Source organism: Gymnoscopelus microlampas (assembly GCF_963454915.1).
Source record: "Gymnoscopelus microlampas genome assembly, chromosome: 13".
In the NCBI taxonomy this organism is placed as follows: Eukaryota; Metazoa; Chordata; class Actinopteri; order Myctophiformes; family Myctophidae; genus Gymnoscopelus; species Gymnoscopelus microlampas.
The window spans coordinates 49,763,045-49,779,178 of record NC_139950.1 but is presented as its reverse complement, the minus strand read 5'-3'; the positions used below and the strand labels follow the sequence as shown (position 1 = coordinate 49,779,178).

General features: G+C 43.8%; 2 protein-coding genes and 1 long non-coding RNA gene across 5 annotated transcripts in view; 1 reads left to right on the top strand and 2 right to left on the bottom strand.

Annotated features, from left to right (window-relative positions):
* mapk8a (mitogen-activated protein kinase 8a) overlaps positions 1–6,998 on the top strand; it is a 37,672-nt gene extending 30,674 nt beyond the window's left edge. For 2 of the 3 annotated variants that reach the window (XM_084076972.1, XM_084076971.1), the window contains exons 12-13: positions 1,216–1,293; positions 2,452–6,998. In XM_084076972.1, coding sequence (XP_083933098.1) covers positions 1,216–1,293; positions 2,452–2,657 — 284 coding nt within the window. In that variant the 3' untranslated portion in view covers positions 2,658–6,998. Of the gene's footprint in view, positions 1–1,215; positions 1,294–2,446 lie in introns of all 3 variants that reach the window. The other variant, XM_084076973.1, reaches the window with a different exon arrangement.
* Positions 1–16,134, bottom strand: part of LOC311059249 — a 510,343-nt gene that overhangs the window by 317,701 nt on the left and 176,508 nt on the right. The gene's annotated exons all lie outside the window — the stretch shown is intronic.
* arhgap22a (Rho GTPase activating protein 22a) overlaps positions 8,496–16,134 on the bottom strand; it is a gene marked incomplete at its 5' end in the record, with an annotated part of 50,872 nt that continues 43,233 nt past the window's right edge. The window contains 3 exons of the mRNA XM_084075408.1: positions 8,496–9,790; positions 13,208–14,273; positions 15,168–15,289. Coding sequence (XP_083931534.1) covers positions 9,562–9,790; positions 13,208–14,273; positions 15,168–15,289 — 1,417 coding nt within the window. The 3' untranslated portion in view covers positions 8,496–9,561. The remainder of the gene's footprint in view (positions 9,791–13,207; positions 14,274–15,167; positions 15,290–16,134) is intronic.

Below are 16,134 nucleotides of genomic sequence, written 5' to 3'. Positions count from 1 at the left end.
CATGGGCCCCCAGTGGGCCATGGCCCAAACATGGCCCAAACATGGCCCCCAGTGGGCCATGGCCCAAACATGGCCCACTTTGACCACTGCTCTACAAACACATATCTGCATATGAATGCACAATCTGTAGTCATGGGACAATTTATTTGGAGTCAGAAGTGTCCGTTTACAGTTCGTTTGTAGTCCTAGTAGTATTGACCAGTCATGACCAGTGGTTTTTACTTTGGTATCAAGACTGCAATGTAGAAATACTCAATGTAGAAAAGTTCTAAATTTACTTGAGTAAAAGTACAAAAGTATTGGCATCAAAATGTGCTTAAAGTACCAAAAGTAAAAGTACTCATTATGCAGAATGTCCCATTTCACAAGTTTTCAATTGTGCAAAATGTATAAAAATCTTTTGAAAATAGCAGATCTACAAGCTCACAATGTGTCGCATGTGGAAGAGCACCAAACATGAGCCTTTGTCTGTCTCTCCATTGATGCTAGTCTACTACGCAAACATATCTTGGTCATTTGTTCTCATTTTTCTGTTTCCTTAGATTTGTTTTTCTCGACCACAAATGTTCAGAATGTGATTTACTGTACATAGTGTGTCGTTTAGACAGATGTTTACCTGGTATATCCTTTCTTTGAGGCGCACACATTGTTCTCTCTGCACTTATGTCACTATTTACTGTACCTCGTTGTATATCGACTACAACTCAATGCTTACTCTGCTCATTCTAATCTCGCACTCGTAAGTCGCACTGGATAAGATGCACCTGCTATAATGCCAAAATTGTAAACGGTCGCAATTTCTGAAATATAACCTCGACTCGAAAACCTGCTTGAAATCCATCGCCATCGACTGATGAACTGTTTATTGGGAATGAAGCGGCTATATGATCCGCTCGCACGCGTCATTCTCTCAACTCCACTCTGGCGTCTCAAGTAGCTTAAAGCGTGCTGTAATGACCTCATGGTAGAGGAAGTCTGGTCATGGATATCTGACGGCCACAACGGAAGCCCAAACATTATCCCTATTCCGGGGTGGCAAACATCCAGTGAAAATAGCCGGTCTACAAGGTCACTCACTACGCCTCGTGAGCTTTTATACCGGCTATTTTCAGCAAAGGTATTATTATAGGGATATAGGGTTTAAGTGTAAATATACAGAAAATAGATCACGTTGCTGTGAGACTTGACTCTTGTTTGTGTTCTTGCTCTCGGCAGACCTGATCTACAAGGAAGTGTATGAATACGAGGAGTGGACGAAGAACGGCGTGATCAGGGGCCAGCCGCCTCCTTTAGGTGAGTAATCGGTGGCTGCTGTGGCGAGACGGTTGGCGAGAGAGGATCCGAAGTCTTCGCCGCGGAATTTCACTTTTTTGTAGGGGTGCAACCAGCTAATCCAGCCAATTGATTTTAATCGATTATAAATAATAATCGAGAATCGATCATATTATTATTACATAATCGATTTATAACCAATCCCTATTTTGGGCGTGTCATTTGGGCGTGTCATTTAGGCGATAAGTAATGTAAAATAAATTCAAAATAAGTGAAAATAGCTTGTAGATCTTTTTAACTTTCAATCCGGGATAGCATCTGTGTCACATTAGTTTGATTTGGATTATTTTATGGAATCCTGTCGTGGACCGAAAATAGCCGATCTACAAGCTCTGCTATTTTCGGTTATTATCCTTTTAATCCGTTAAGACCGGGAACGCATCTGCGTCATTTTAAGATTTCTTTGGCTATTTTGTATAGCCAAAGACATCTAAAATGACACAGATGCGTTCCCGGATTGAATGAGTTAAGATGAAACTGAAAGACTAATAAAATAGATTATATTAAAGAGTATTTGATTTGGTCAAACTAGCTACTGTAAGCATCTTCCATAAAACCCTAATGGTCTCGGATATTTTACAAAAGCAAAGGTTAAAGCCTCAATCTGAAATTTCTTCAACTGGAACGTAGAATATAATTCTACATACATTTACATATTGAAACACAAATCACAGATTGGGCCTAATAACTCGTTCAGTGCCAAATAAATAAAATAGATTGCCCATTGTTTCACTGTGCTTCTGTGATTTAAAAAAAAAAAGCATCACAACCTCCCGTTGTGCTTGTTATACGCCATTGAAAATAGCATGTCTCGGCAAAAACACATAGTAAAACACAGGAGCCCAGATACAGGCGATTTCCCAAATATTTTAACCAGGAAGTGAATGGAGCAGTAAATCTTGGGATCACGTTATCTCCTGGTTCTGTCTTGAAAAAAAGAAGAAATTAAATGTTTTCTTTTTCAATAAAACACAACGTCAAACACGTCATTGGCACCGAGGACCTTTGGGGGTAAAAAACACGTCAAACACGTCAATGGCACTGAATGAGATAAGAAAGGTTTCCAGTCCTGAGCTAGTATTTTGCTTTAAACCACGCGTCGTGTTTCTCGCAGCACAGGTGCAGCAGTGATCGACCGCTCGCCGCCGCAGGCCGCCGCCGCCGCCTCCTCCTCCTCGTCCTCCTCCTCGGCCAACGACGTCTCGTCCATGTCCACCGAGCCCAGCGAGCCGTGCAGCGACCCCTCCGCCATGACCGCCTCCGACACGGACAGCAACCTGGACACTCACACCACCACCCTGGGAGCGCTGGGCTGCTGCAGATAACACCACATCATCATCATCAAAGAAACACACTCACAGTACACACGACACGCGTCCGTGCACGCGCAACGCGCACACACACACAAACACAAACACACACGCTTACACTTAAGGAGATCAAACGAGCTGCCCCGTTCTCACCCGTCGTGCACTTTGTTCGGAGCAACGTACAGCGAGTGTCACGGGAAAAGGCCAATGGGAATTGTCATGTTGGTTCACACGGTAACATCCTCAGTGTTCATTTAAAAAAAAAACTTCACTTACTATCAACCTAAATCCCCTTGTTCTGATTTAAAGGTCTCGATAATATAGTCTCACACAGAAAGCATACTTTTGGGTTATTGTCCGCCACATAGTGTGGCAAAAAAAAAAAAAACTATTATGTCCTGTTGTATTTCTCCACAACATGTTGACTTTGCTACACGATTACGTGGCGAATAATCTACGAATGGATTAAATGAACACTGAGGATTTGGCTGTGTTTGTAGAGCTATGCTTTTCATGTACAGTTAGTTTTTAATTCCCCTGAACTCCCCCCCCCCCCACACACTGCTGTAAATGATTGTTTAAAAATCGTATTATTTTCTCGGCAAAGAATCCGAATGTCTCGATGTGAATTTGTGACGTATGCGATAATGCGATGGAAAGGGAGTTTCTTTTTGATTAACAACCCATTGCTGTTTTTAAGCTACTGCTACACAGTGGATTTATCTTGCTGTTAGCGTTACAATATGAATTGTGTTTAATATATTTTTTTGAAATGTTAATTTTGCATTTTCTTTTTGTATTGTTTTTCAGACATTTTGAATGACTTGTATGAACTAATTCTTCCGTTATAAGCTCCAGTTAATCCAGAACGCAACCCCCCCCTCGTGGATTTTAGTGCAAATGACATTTTTGTTTTCACTATTGTCCCCTTTTTCTTATGGAAAGTACACATCAGTGTATCGACATTATACCTTATTTATTATTGGTAGGTCTAGGGACATATACGATATATATATATCGGTCATCATAATCGGTATGAGTCGATAATTACTTACTGGTTGAAACTGGTATTGACAAATATCGTGCCTCCCTAGCTATAGGTCACCTCTGAATAGCGTCTCCGTCAGGTGGAAACCTCATGTGTCCAAAACTGTTTCTTTTCAGGGTGCAAATTCAAAAACAGCAAAAGTAGCAGATTGACAAACTCAAAGCTTGTAGATTTGCAAATTTGTGATGCTTTTGTGTGATGCGGTAGTATGATCAAGTAGGGAATTGATTTACGAAAAAAAAATACACAAAAAGTTAAAATATGGAGATGAGAGGTTTCTGCCCGGCGATAGCGGCGATATTCTGTGAACAACGGGAAAGTGAATAATTGATTGTCACTTCAGCTAATGGCCTCGGTCACATCGTTTCATTTGTACCACGGCATATCGTGTAATGATTAGATATGAATTTGCATATTATTTATTTATTTGGCTGTATTCTGGATGAGAAAGAGAGAAACCGTGTAAATGTCGACGTAGAGAAGTTAGTGGTGCTAGAACTAAAAAACTAAAAAGTCCTCAGTGTTCATTTATCCATTTTGTCACTTTTGAGAAGGTACAAAATGTGGTTTACGGTTACATTAAGCACGTTCTCAGAGTTAAATGAACACTGAGGATTTCACAGTGTAGTTAATTAGGGTGTTTCTTGGGACTAGGTCTAAATAAGTCACTTTGGCCCTTTGAGAAGGTTCTTGCAGGCCTCTTTCATTTACTACTATTTGTTTTAATTTAACGTGATTTTATTTAAGTGCCCTTACTCCATTCAGTGACGTTATAAAAGCCTGATTTATACTTCGTCGTGCGACAGTATGTATCCCCCAGGGGGTCTGTACCCGGTTGCGCCCCCCCCCCCCCCACCACCACACCAAATCGCTTTGCCGAAAATAGCCACTCGGCTGTTTCCGGCGACACGAGTCCTATGACGGAGTATAACTAGAGCATAAGCCCTCTCCGATGCTACTCGTAGTGCATCGTTCTTAGGTCTACCTCACACACACACACACACACACACACACACACACACACACACACACACACACACACACACACACACACACACACACACACACACACACACACACACACACACACACACACACACACACACACACACACACACACACACACACACACACACACACACACACACAGCTTCTGGAGATATGTACATTACGGCACACATCATCCAAAAGAATTGCGGGGGAAGAGAAAAAAAATCTTTTTTTTTTCTCAGTATTTGTGTATTTATTTATTTATTTATTTCACGCTGGGAGGTGGCTATTGTATGTAATGTACATTTCTTTCAAAAGTACTATTTATATGCATTTTGTTTTGTTTCTTTTGATTTCTGTGCAATATGATTTGTAGTATAGAATGGGTAGTTGGTGATTGATCTGTACATTTATGACCGTAGAGACGTATGTATGTTTTTTTCTTTTCTTCCCGAGAGTCAAGAAAACACTTTGGTACCAGCCCAATGTTTACCTTTGGATGTATTTTGATGGCTCAATTCCAAATCTTTCCCGGTGCCCGTTCTCACGGCGCGGTCTCCCTTACTTATAGCCGGTCAGTAACCCCTTAGTAGGCTAACCCACAGTGGTGGACTAAGTACCAGTACCTGAGGCAAAGTATACCTGGTCAAATGCTACTCGACAACTGTAGTGACAGTTGTACTGTAGTACGTGCTTTTAGAAACACTAATAATATTCAAAAGTACAAATTAGAAAGTACATTTTCTTTTGAATATATCAAAGCATTGCTGTGTCGAAATTTTTGAAATCTTCCCAAAGAGAAATTTCAAAAATAGAAAAAAAAAAAATAGATCTGCTACTTTCACTATATTATAAATAGGGCTTAATTGGCTAATTCAAATGTATACTCTTTCCCTCTCTAGAATGTAGTGGAGTCGAAAGTACGATATTTTGACTTTGAAAATGTAGTGGAGTGAAAGTCATAAGTATAAAAAAAAATACAAAGTTCAGTACTCTAAGTTAAATGTACTTTGTTTCACGGTCCACCACTGTTTCCTATTAGGCTGCATCTCAACAGTCCGTCGTGGCTGCCTCTCCTAATGGTCTCCTTCCTCCATTTCCTCCAAAATAAAAGAGATAGGATAGTTAAAAAATAAAATACATAAAAAAGCTTCACGATTAATGCATGGTAAATCTGGTTTAGTGTATTAGGTGCATTACTGAGTAAAGGAGAGCGAGCCTTTCAACACTACTTGACCGTAATTCTAACGGCGGCCATTTTGCTTTTACTTCATACTCGCGGGGGGGAGTGGCTGCATGGGGACACACCCACCATCCATCCGCGCGTGTATCGCGGTAAAGGGGGAAAATGGCCGCCCGTGTGAATAATGGGGATGATGCTCTATTATTATCGCCTCTGTCGGGTGGAAACCTCATATGTCTAAAACTGTTACTTTTCAGGATTCAAAGAAAAACAAAAATATCAGATCTACAAGCTCGAAACGCGTCGCTTCGCGCCGCGTTTCAAGCTTGTAGATCTGCTACTTTTGAAGCTTTTGTGTGAAGTCGTAGTGTGATCAAGTAGGGCCGTTAATTTTAATTTACGAAAAAACTCACAAAAAGTGTAAACACGGAGATAAGAGGTTTCTGCTCCGACAGCAACGATAGTCTTCTGTTGATTTGGCCCAAACGCTACGACAGCACAACGACGGCTTTACTGCAGCGATACCCAACCGGCGGGGCCGGGGGCCCCACTGGGGGGCCCGTGAGGAATAATTGCGGGGGCCCGCCCCAGTAATTGGCAAAACACTTTTGTTGTTTTAATGATAGTATTATAGCGTTATTATAAAAATAACTGTAAGTGAAATTTAAATGTCACAGTATTTTTGTTTCTTTAAAGCCTTGAAAAACAGGTCGTCAGTCGTTGTGATAAAGATAAATAGGAACTTAGTTCTTAGTTTAGTTCCATCGATCCAAAGCCTGATCGATTCGATCGATCGCTGAAATAAACACGCTCTGAAAAACGCACGGCTGCCGACGTGTTAAGTGGTCGGGATGGGTGGGCCCCCGCGAACACTTTCTCAAGATTTTTCAAGTGGGCCCCCATGATCCAGAAAAAAAGGGTCGGTTGGGGACCGCTGCTTATTTAACTGTCAAAACGTTGTGCTGCTTGGGTAGGGTTTGCTGGTATTAAGGCCAAACCGTGCCATGTTTAGCCTCGGGATGTGAAATTGCCTCACTTAACAGAACAAAACGATATAAATAAATGTACATCAAGAATGGGCACTGTGTCTGTGAACCTTCGACTCCTGCAAATAAAAAAAAGGGTTGAATTTTAATGTTACAATGTGGTTCTTTTTATTCCCAACGCAACATTTTCTTTGCAAGAACACGAGACAAAAAAGTGCATAATGACGACTGATTATTACTATTTTCTTTTTTTTACTATGGCTAGTATGCAGGTAAAACTATGTCATATATTTATCATAAATAAGACCTTTTCCCAGACTGTTGTCTATAGGACAGTGGCTCTCAACCTGTGGCTCACATTTTTTGGGGGTCTGCCCCCCAGATCTTAGATATAGAAACCTAGACACCTCACTGGCCGCTGCAGTTCATTGGAAGGCACACTGCTGCCACTCAAAGTGACTACTGGCCAATCACAGCGGGTCTTTCCGGGACTTCTGGTTGCAGAATCTGGTTGTATACAAATTATCCTGTTATATTTTTATACAACTAGATTCTGCCAGGTCCCGGAAAAGACGCGCTGTGATTGGCCAGTAGTCACTCTGATGGGCAGTTTGCCTTCCCAAAAATGGCGCCCGTAGATACAGACGCCCCCAGAGTCGGAGGAGGAGGTGTCTATACCTTTATATGTCTATGCTCCAGATTATAGTAAAGTGACAATTTAAGGACTTTTAAGACCTTTTTAATGGCTCAACAACAAAAGAAATACTGCGTCAAAATTAATCAACAAACTATACTATAAAAACTGGTCAAACATTTGGACAAATTGTCAAAAATTGGAACCGAGTCAAACTAAATGTAATGCCTCAACTATACATTCCAAGTGCTTATCAGGGTGGGCGGGTCCCCAGTTCAAATGTGATTATTTTGGGGGGGTCACGGGCTGAAAAGGTTGAGAAACACTGGTCTAGGACAGTGGCTCTCAACATGGTGGGGTTCGGGGACCTCCAGGGATCCTCCAGAGGATTCCTGGGGGGGTCCACAGCTAAATGATTGATACCTAGGAACCAAATGGAACCAAATGGACCCATTGGGTCCATCCAGAGTTCAGTGAACACTGAGGTTTTTACAGTTTGGATTGGGGGGGTCCCAGAGACAAAAAATATCACATTAAATGGGGGTCTGTGGCCAAAATGATTGATAGCTAGGAACCAAATGGACCCTTATGGCTATGTAAATCTGAGACCTTACAAACGGAACCAAATGGACCCTTTTCAGAGGTTTAACAGAGAGTGTACAAATGGGACCTCTGCAATGGACCTTTGGGGTTCCATTTGGTTCCATTTCAACACTCTCGGAGAGGATTCTACTGTTTAGATCGGGGGTCCCAGAGATCAAAGGGGGGGGGGGGGGTGTTGTCCGTGGCATAACACATATCAAACTGGGGGGGGGGGGGGGGGGGGGGTCAATGAAACCCAAACGGTTGAGAATCAGTGGTCTAGGTCAACAGAGCGGTCAGGTTACATGATGATATACGACGTTGCAGAAACAGTTGAAGAGATTCTATGGCATTGGTTCTCAAAGTGAGGTCCGGGGACCCCCAGCGGTCCTTGGGGGGGTCTCCAGCAAAAGTAGTTAATATAGCGTCACAATCATTTTAACCACTTTAACTATTATTTTATATACCTCAGCTATTCAAAAATAGCAGATATACAAGCTCATAGCGCGGCACTTGTAGATCTGCTATTATAGAAGCACTGTTCTATGGAATGGACGAGGTGTTGAAGGAGAAAGTTCTAGTTTGGCACCAGCCTACTGGCCGGGGGAGGGGGGGGGGGGTAGGCACTAGATGGCCCAGCTGTACAGAGGGCACAACAGCAAGAAGTAGATACTGCACTGGAGGTATGTGGTCTTCTTTGGAGCATTTCGGGGGCTTCGCCGACCCCCCCTCTTCCAGGCATCCTGTCCCCCCCCCACGGGTTCTCCTTCGTTTGGTCAGATCAGTGGTTCTCAAAGTGAGGTCTAGGGACTCTCTAGGGTTCCTTGAGATGGGGTTCCAAATGGACCCTTACAGATCTGTAACTCTGAGAGAGCACAAACGGAAGCAAATGGACCCTTACGTTACGGCGATGGTTCCCAAACTGGGGGCCGGGACAACATCGGCCAATTGAAAATAGCAGCAAACTAAAAAGTTCACGATGCGTCGCATCGCTTGTAAATCGGCTATTTTCAAATGGCCGATTCTGTCGAGTCCCCAGAAGATTAACTTAATGTGCAACATTGTTTTCTCACTCAACTGTAAACAAACCAACATACAGTAGAAGTGTATACAGGGTATCTGTACATTTATAAAGTGGTCAAACATTGGCCAAATTGACAAATATTACCTAAGAAAGAGCAGAATTTCTTTGAAAATAGCAGATCTACAAGCTCACAACATCTTGTAGATCGGCTATTTTCACAATATTTATCTGTGGAACCGAGACAAACAAAATGTACCGCCTCAGCTCCTACAATCCCAAGTGCTTGTCAGGGTGGGGGGGGGGGGGTTCCCCAGTTCAAATATGATTATTCTGGGGGGTCAAGGCCTGGAAAGGTTGAGAACCACCGCCTGACGGGTCTGTTTGCTTCCGTTGTGTACACTCTCAGAGTTCATGGTGGTCCTTGAGGGCCACAGAGGGTCAAGATGAAGGCAGGTTTTGGGTGGAGAGTCTCTTAGTTGTTGGCGGTGGTCCGAGGCGTTCTGGTGGTCAGGTCGCCCAGGGTGGTGAAGAACTCCTCCATCTCCTTCTGGAGGTGAACGTTGCGGCTCTCTGCGTCCTGGTGCGCCCGCTCAGAGTTCCTGAGCCGGATCTCCATCATGTGGAACCTCTTCCTCTCCTGGTCCAGCTCCTCCTCCAGGCGGCCCACCTGGGTCTGGTACTTGGCGCAGGACTCCTCCAACCTCCAGAACAAGAACAAAGGATTGAAGGATTTAGTGCATGAGTCAAGGCAAGCCTACAATTTACAATTACAATTTAGGCATTTAGCGGACGCTCTTAATCCAGAGCGATTTACAGTAAGCAAGGAAAACACATGGTAATACATATCTGAGTCCTCAAAAAATGACATGGGTGTGATCTTGAATTGGTTGAAAATTGCCCTGCATGTTAACACATTGAGTGCCAAAACCGCATATATACCTTTTTGCAAATACACCCGTGGAGTGCCAACAATCCTAAAAAACGTATATATACGGTTTTCTTACCTTTTTGTTTTTTTCGTTTTTTTCCACATGGGGGAGGGCTAGCGCAGCCCTGGAATCACCCATGAACACTCTAAGAAGTAAGGGACAGATGGATCACCATGCCAAAAAATCTCGCTCCCATCCGCTTCCATTCTATCTCCTTGCTAAAAACCTCTATATCTCCTTAACTTTTTACAGTGGGCAAAACGCGTCATTCTCGTTGCGCGATCGCTCTGCAATGGTGACTCACATGAGACATGTTGTTGTTTCAGGCTTTAACATACATACATACATACATACATACATACATACATACATACATACATACATACATACATACATACATACATACATACATACATACATACATACATATATACATACATACATAGATACATACATACATACATACATACCTACCTACCTACCTACCTACTTACCTACATACATACAGTGGCAGTGTGAATGCCGGGGCCGGTTCACTAGCAGGTCTGAACCCAGCAGTTAGATCCTGGGGGCATATTTTATATATTTTATTTTATTATCCCCTGAAGGTACAGTTACAGTCTATGTTTTTGTTCCTCTGTAGCTTCTGTATCTACTGGAACTGATAATGCCCTTAAAGCAGTAGTTCTCAAACCTTTTCGGGCCTAAGGACCCCCAAATGTATATATATTTGGCCGCGGACCCCTACCTGAAGCTCTGGCACATTTTGTGCCAGGGGCCCCCAGAAGAGAAGATTTGTGTTTAAAAAAAATGCAAAGATTATTCAAAATCTTCCAAAAATTTTTCAAGATTAAAAAAAAAAAAATGTCAGAAATATCAGATTGTGAGCTTGTATATCTGCTACATTTGAATAGCCAACATATGAATGGATAAAGTGCAATACTGTATTAACACATTTTGCTGGAGGACCACCTGTGGGAACCCCCTCAAGGACCCCCAGAAACCCACTTTGAGAACCACAGCCTTAAAGGGATAGTTCAGTGGTTTTATCTTTGGATTTTGGTATCGCACATCTTGCAGGTTTCTCAAATAGTCATTTCTTAAAATCGTCACGACGGCTACTGAGAAACGTCCACTGGAAGCAATGTAAGGTAATGGAAACAAATGGTAATGAATGGCTAGTTGATGCCATTAGTCAAAGTGACATGGACGATACACTCAGCCGCCAAACATGGTTGCTGCTGATGGTTTGATAAATTCACTGCTGAGGAGACACAGAGTTTATCTGGGCACAAAGGAACGAAATACGAGAAAATGACGACCTTGACGGTTTGTCGCCCCCCCCTCACTGTCAGGGAAAAAAGAGCAGACCAAGTACAGTTTTTTGGGGGGTGAACTATCCCTTTAAAATGAATCCAACACAACACTACACAATGACAGTGCTGTCAAACAAGTCTATGAAGCGATTTATGAAATCTATGAAAAGGTTTATTCTGCAACACAATTTTATACAATATGTAGTGGGGGTCCCTGCTTCATCTCAGCTAAGGGGTCCTTGGCCTGAACATACGTTGAAGACCCCTGTCCTAAATAGATTGACAGTAATGAAATTACTATTGCTACTATGCTATTTTCTTGTTTATCTTTGTGAAGAAGGACAACAATGGGTATGTGATAAATAAATGATTGCCCGGCAGTAGTCGTTGCCTCAGTATCCAAACCCCAGGCAGGCTGCATCAGCAACATTCACTATTTATACGCTGCCCAGGACAATGAATACTTACTTACCCAGGGCACTGCGCTTTTCAAAAGCAATATACATTGATATCCCTTACATGGGCTTGGTTGAATGCTTGATTCAGACCGATTCAGACCGCTGTCTAATCAAAGTCTCAGAGCACCTGCTCATATCAACCTGTCTAATCAAAGCCTCAGAGCACCTGCTCATATCAACCTGTCTAATCAAAGGCTCAGAGCACCTGCTCATATCAACCTGTCTAATCAAAGCCTCAGAGCACCTGCTCATATCAACCTGTCTAATCAAAGCCTCAGAGCACCTGCTCATATCAACCTGTCTAATCAAAGCCTCAGAGCACCTGCTCATATCAACCTGTCTAATCAAAGCCTCAGAGCACCTGCTCATATCAATCTGCGCTGCTTGATTTTGTGCCGTATCCAACATTGCAGCCATGTAAACAAACACACAATGTCATTTACAACTAAATATTGCCCTCAAGAATGTTTTTGAAAACGTTTGACGTTAGAAATACACAAGGCAGTGACCGACTGTTGATTTTATTTTATCACTTCACGTTGTTTTTCCGATGCGACCGCGTTGCACCGGACGCACCCGACGTAAATGAATGGAGCTTTCATTCCCATAAGCAATGAAATCCTTTGCTTTGTTGTTACTTTTGGGTCAATTTATTAACTTCTTGATTGCGTAGCCGTGCAATGAGCGGGATAATCAATGGGGAGCAGGTCATTATTGAGAAATAAACCCCTTCAGGGTGATGAAGACACCCTGTCTGCATTTATTTCTCAATAATGACCTGTTCCCCATTGATTATCCCTTGCATAACATCTAATCTCAAGTGCAGACACTACAGCTTGGTAAAGGTCAGGGTTGATTTCGTCGACAAACTATGACAAAAAATTATACTTTTTCACTGACGAAAACTAAATAAAACTAAATAAAAACTAAGCTACGATGACTAAAAAAACTAGACTAAAATGTTAGTGAGGGACTAGTGGAGAAGAGATCCAGTAGAACTAAAAGACAAGTCATTTTATGTTTGGTTGAGCTCGGGTGTTGCGCTCTGAAAATAGCAGATCTACAAGCTCACAACGCGTCGCATTGTCAATTCAATTCAATTCAATTTTATTAAAGTGTCAAATCACAACAAGTTGTCTCAAGACACTTTACATGTAGAGAAGAGACCCGACAGAAGAGACCCGTTGTGAGCTTGTAGATCGGCTATTTTCAGCATGCAACCAAGTGTAAAATCAGCCATTACGATGCCATCAAGGCACCGCCAAAATACATTTTAGTCGACTAAATCAACTGTAGATTTAGTCGACAAAAACTAGACAAGAACTAAAACATTTCAGATGACTAAAATATGACTAAAACTAAATCTAAATTTGCTATCAAAATCAACACTGGCTACGGCTGCGATGAGCTCTTACTTGCGGATGCAGGTTTCATAGCTTATCCTCTGCCTCTTCATCTCTGTCTTCAGCTCCAACACCAGGTCGTTGACATGGTCGTTGGTCCCCGATGACCCTTGACCCTTGTTATCGTTCGGAGCATCATTCTCAGTGCCGCTGGCGGAGGCGCAGCCGGCAGAGCTCCTCCCCCGAGCGTCCGTACCTTCCCTCGCCACGTCGACGACCGAGTCTCCGGGTCTCTCCTGATCCGGCCTCTCCTGCCCCGACCCCGACCCCTGATCCCCCCCGTTCCCCTCCTCCGCCGGGTCGGCCAGCGATATCTCGAAGGTGCTCCAGATGCCGGACGTGTCGGCGGGCAGGCTCAGGCTGGAGGGAGCGCCGATGACGTTGTCGTAGGCGGACAGTCTGTGCGATTGGAGGAGGGCCCTGTGGGAGAGCGGGGGCGAGTCTTTCTGGGAGTCCCTGAGCGACAGGGCGTGGCCGGTCTCCTTCAGGGACAGGGTGGAGTCTTTGAGTCTCTCCCCGGACGAGGCGGTGCGCCGGTGCGCCCGCAGCGACGACAGGCCGTTCATCAGCCAGTTCCCCCCGCCCCCGCCGCCGCCGCCGCTCGTCGCCGACACGTCCCCCGCCGAGCCTCCCATCCTGCCCTTGGCCGCGCCCCCGCCGGGAGCCCCCTTCAAGGAGCACCGCCAGGAGGGTAAAGCCTTGGACTGCTTGCTGGGGCTGAGGGCCACGCCCACGCCCCCGCCGCTCCCGGGTTTCGCGTCCGCCTTCGCCTTGGTCTTTCCTTCCGCCTGAGTCTCGTCTTCCTTCTCCGGGACTCTGGCGGCGGTCGGTTCTGAGTGGTTGGTGTCCTCAGAAGGATCGGACGACTGCGGGGTCTCTTTCTGGGGTTCGGGACAGGCGGCGGGGCCCGAGCGAGCGGCGTCGGGGTCAGTGTCGTCCTGAGCGACCCACTCCGCTCTGCCCCGATCCGCCGGGCTCTGGGTCTGGTTCTTCACCTCCGGTTCTGGTTCTGCTCTGTGGTAGAGGCGGGCGTGTTCACTGATGAGCACCGTCATCAGGTGCTGCACGTGGGAGCTTCCTGATTGGGCATTAGGCAAAGACAAGAACAAGACATATAGTCAGGGGATATTAAAAAAATCTTGGAATAAATTCCTTACCAAAAAGAATCTTCACCAATGTGTTTGTAAAGGTGTCTAGTAACACATCTCACAAAGACTGAAATGCAGTTTCCCTAGGAGAATGTTTGACAGCTCCTTAAAGTTGGGGTACCCACCATAACCTTGGTTAAAAAAAAATCCCCCCCAAAAATCTAAATTTAATTCTGTTTTAAGTAGCATGTGAGGTGTCAAACTAGGGTGTTTTTATGATTCTGAATCCATTGCAAGCATTTGTTTTGCACCAAAACCACTCCTTGGGCTAAAAATGGCCCAATCTCAATGGGCTTTTTACACAAAAAGTATACCTGGAAAAGGATGGCTATGGCCGTTTTTAGCCCAAGGAGTGGTTTTGGTGCAAAACAAATGCTTGAAATGGATTCAGAATCATAAAAACACCCTAGTTTGACACCTCACATGCTACTTAAAACAGAATTAAATTTAGATTTTTTTTGGGGGATTTTTTTTTAACCGAGGTTATGGTGGGTACCCCAACTTTAAGGAGCTGTCAAAAATTCTCCTAGGGAAACTGCATTTCAGTCTTTGTGAGATGTGTTACTAGACACCTTTACAAACACATTGGTGAAGATTTTTTTTGGTGAGGAATTTATTCCAAGATTGGAAAATATTCTGCTAATATCCCCTGATTAATACACACAGTTAAGTGTACATTTTGAATTCTGGACTTTTAGTATTTCTACATAGCAGTATTGATACTTTTACTTAAGTAAAAAATGGGAGTACTTTTTCCACCACGTGGTTAAGACTCATTGTGAAACATAATTGTGTGTAAATGAATGGTAACGTGTTCATCTAACCCTCCATCATGGTGACTGGATCCTCCACTCGGGGCCGGAGGATGTTGGGTCCAAACACGGTGGCCAGGTTCTGAACACTCATCTTGTTCTGGTTGGAGTGGCTCTGGACCTCGTCCAGGAACCTGTGCAGAAGAACGTCAGAGCAAATCCTGTGTGACTGCAAAGTCGTGCAGGAGAAACCCCCACCGCCCACGTCCTCCTGGCGGGGCTTCTCTGCCAAGTCACTCTGCATTTGAAGAATTAAACACCATCTGTACCAGTTGTGTTCTGTACCAAACTTTCTATCTCCAGATTTAACTTTTTATGTTTTTTACTAAATGAATGCCCTCCTTCGTTGTCCTTCGTTTTGGTCATGGTCTCTGTCGGGTGGAAACCTTATATGTCCGAGACTGTTGCTTTAAAGCAGTGGTTTTCAACCTTTTTCACATCAAGGACCCCCAAATTGACAAATATTAGCCCAGGGACCCCCATTTGAAAGGATATGCCAGGGACCCCCAATGAGAGACGATTTTTACGGCTCTAGCAGTGATTCTCAACCATATTAATTGCAAGGACCCCCAGTTTAACATGCATTAGGCTACTACAGAGTACAGACCCCCATTTAATAGCATTTCTATCTCTGGGACCCCAATTTTTATTTTTAAATCAATGTTAATGTAACTCTGAGAGTGTACAAATGGAACCAAATGGACCCGTTAGGGTCCATTTGGTTCCATTTGTACACTCTCAGAGTTACAGACCCATAAGGGTCCATTTGGTTCCTATCTATCATTTGGCTGGGGACCCCCTGGAACTCCCTCAAGGACCACTGGTGGTCCCCGGACCACTGGTTGAAAACCACTGCTTTAAAGGATTAAAAAATAAAATAAAATAAAAAAGTAGCACATCGACAAGATCTGCTACTTTTGATGCTTTGTGTGATGCTGTGGTATGATCAGGTTTTGGGTGATCAAAAAAAGGACAGCGC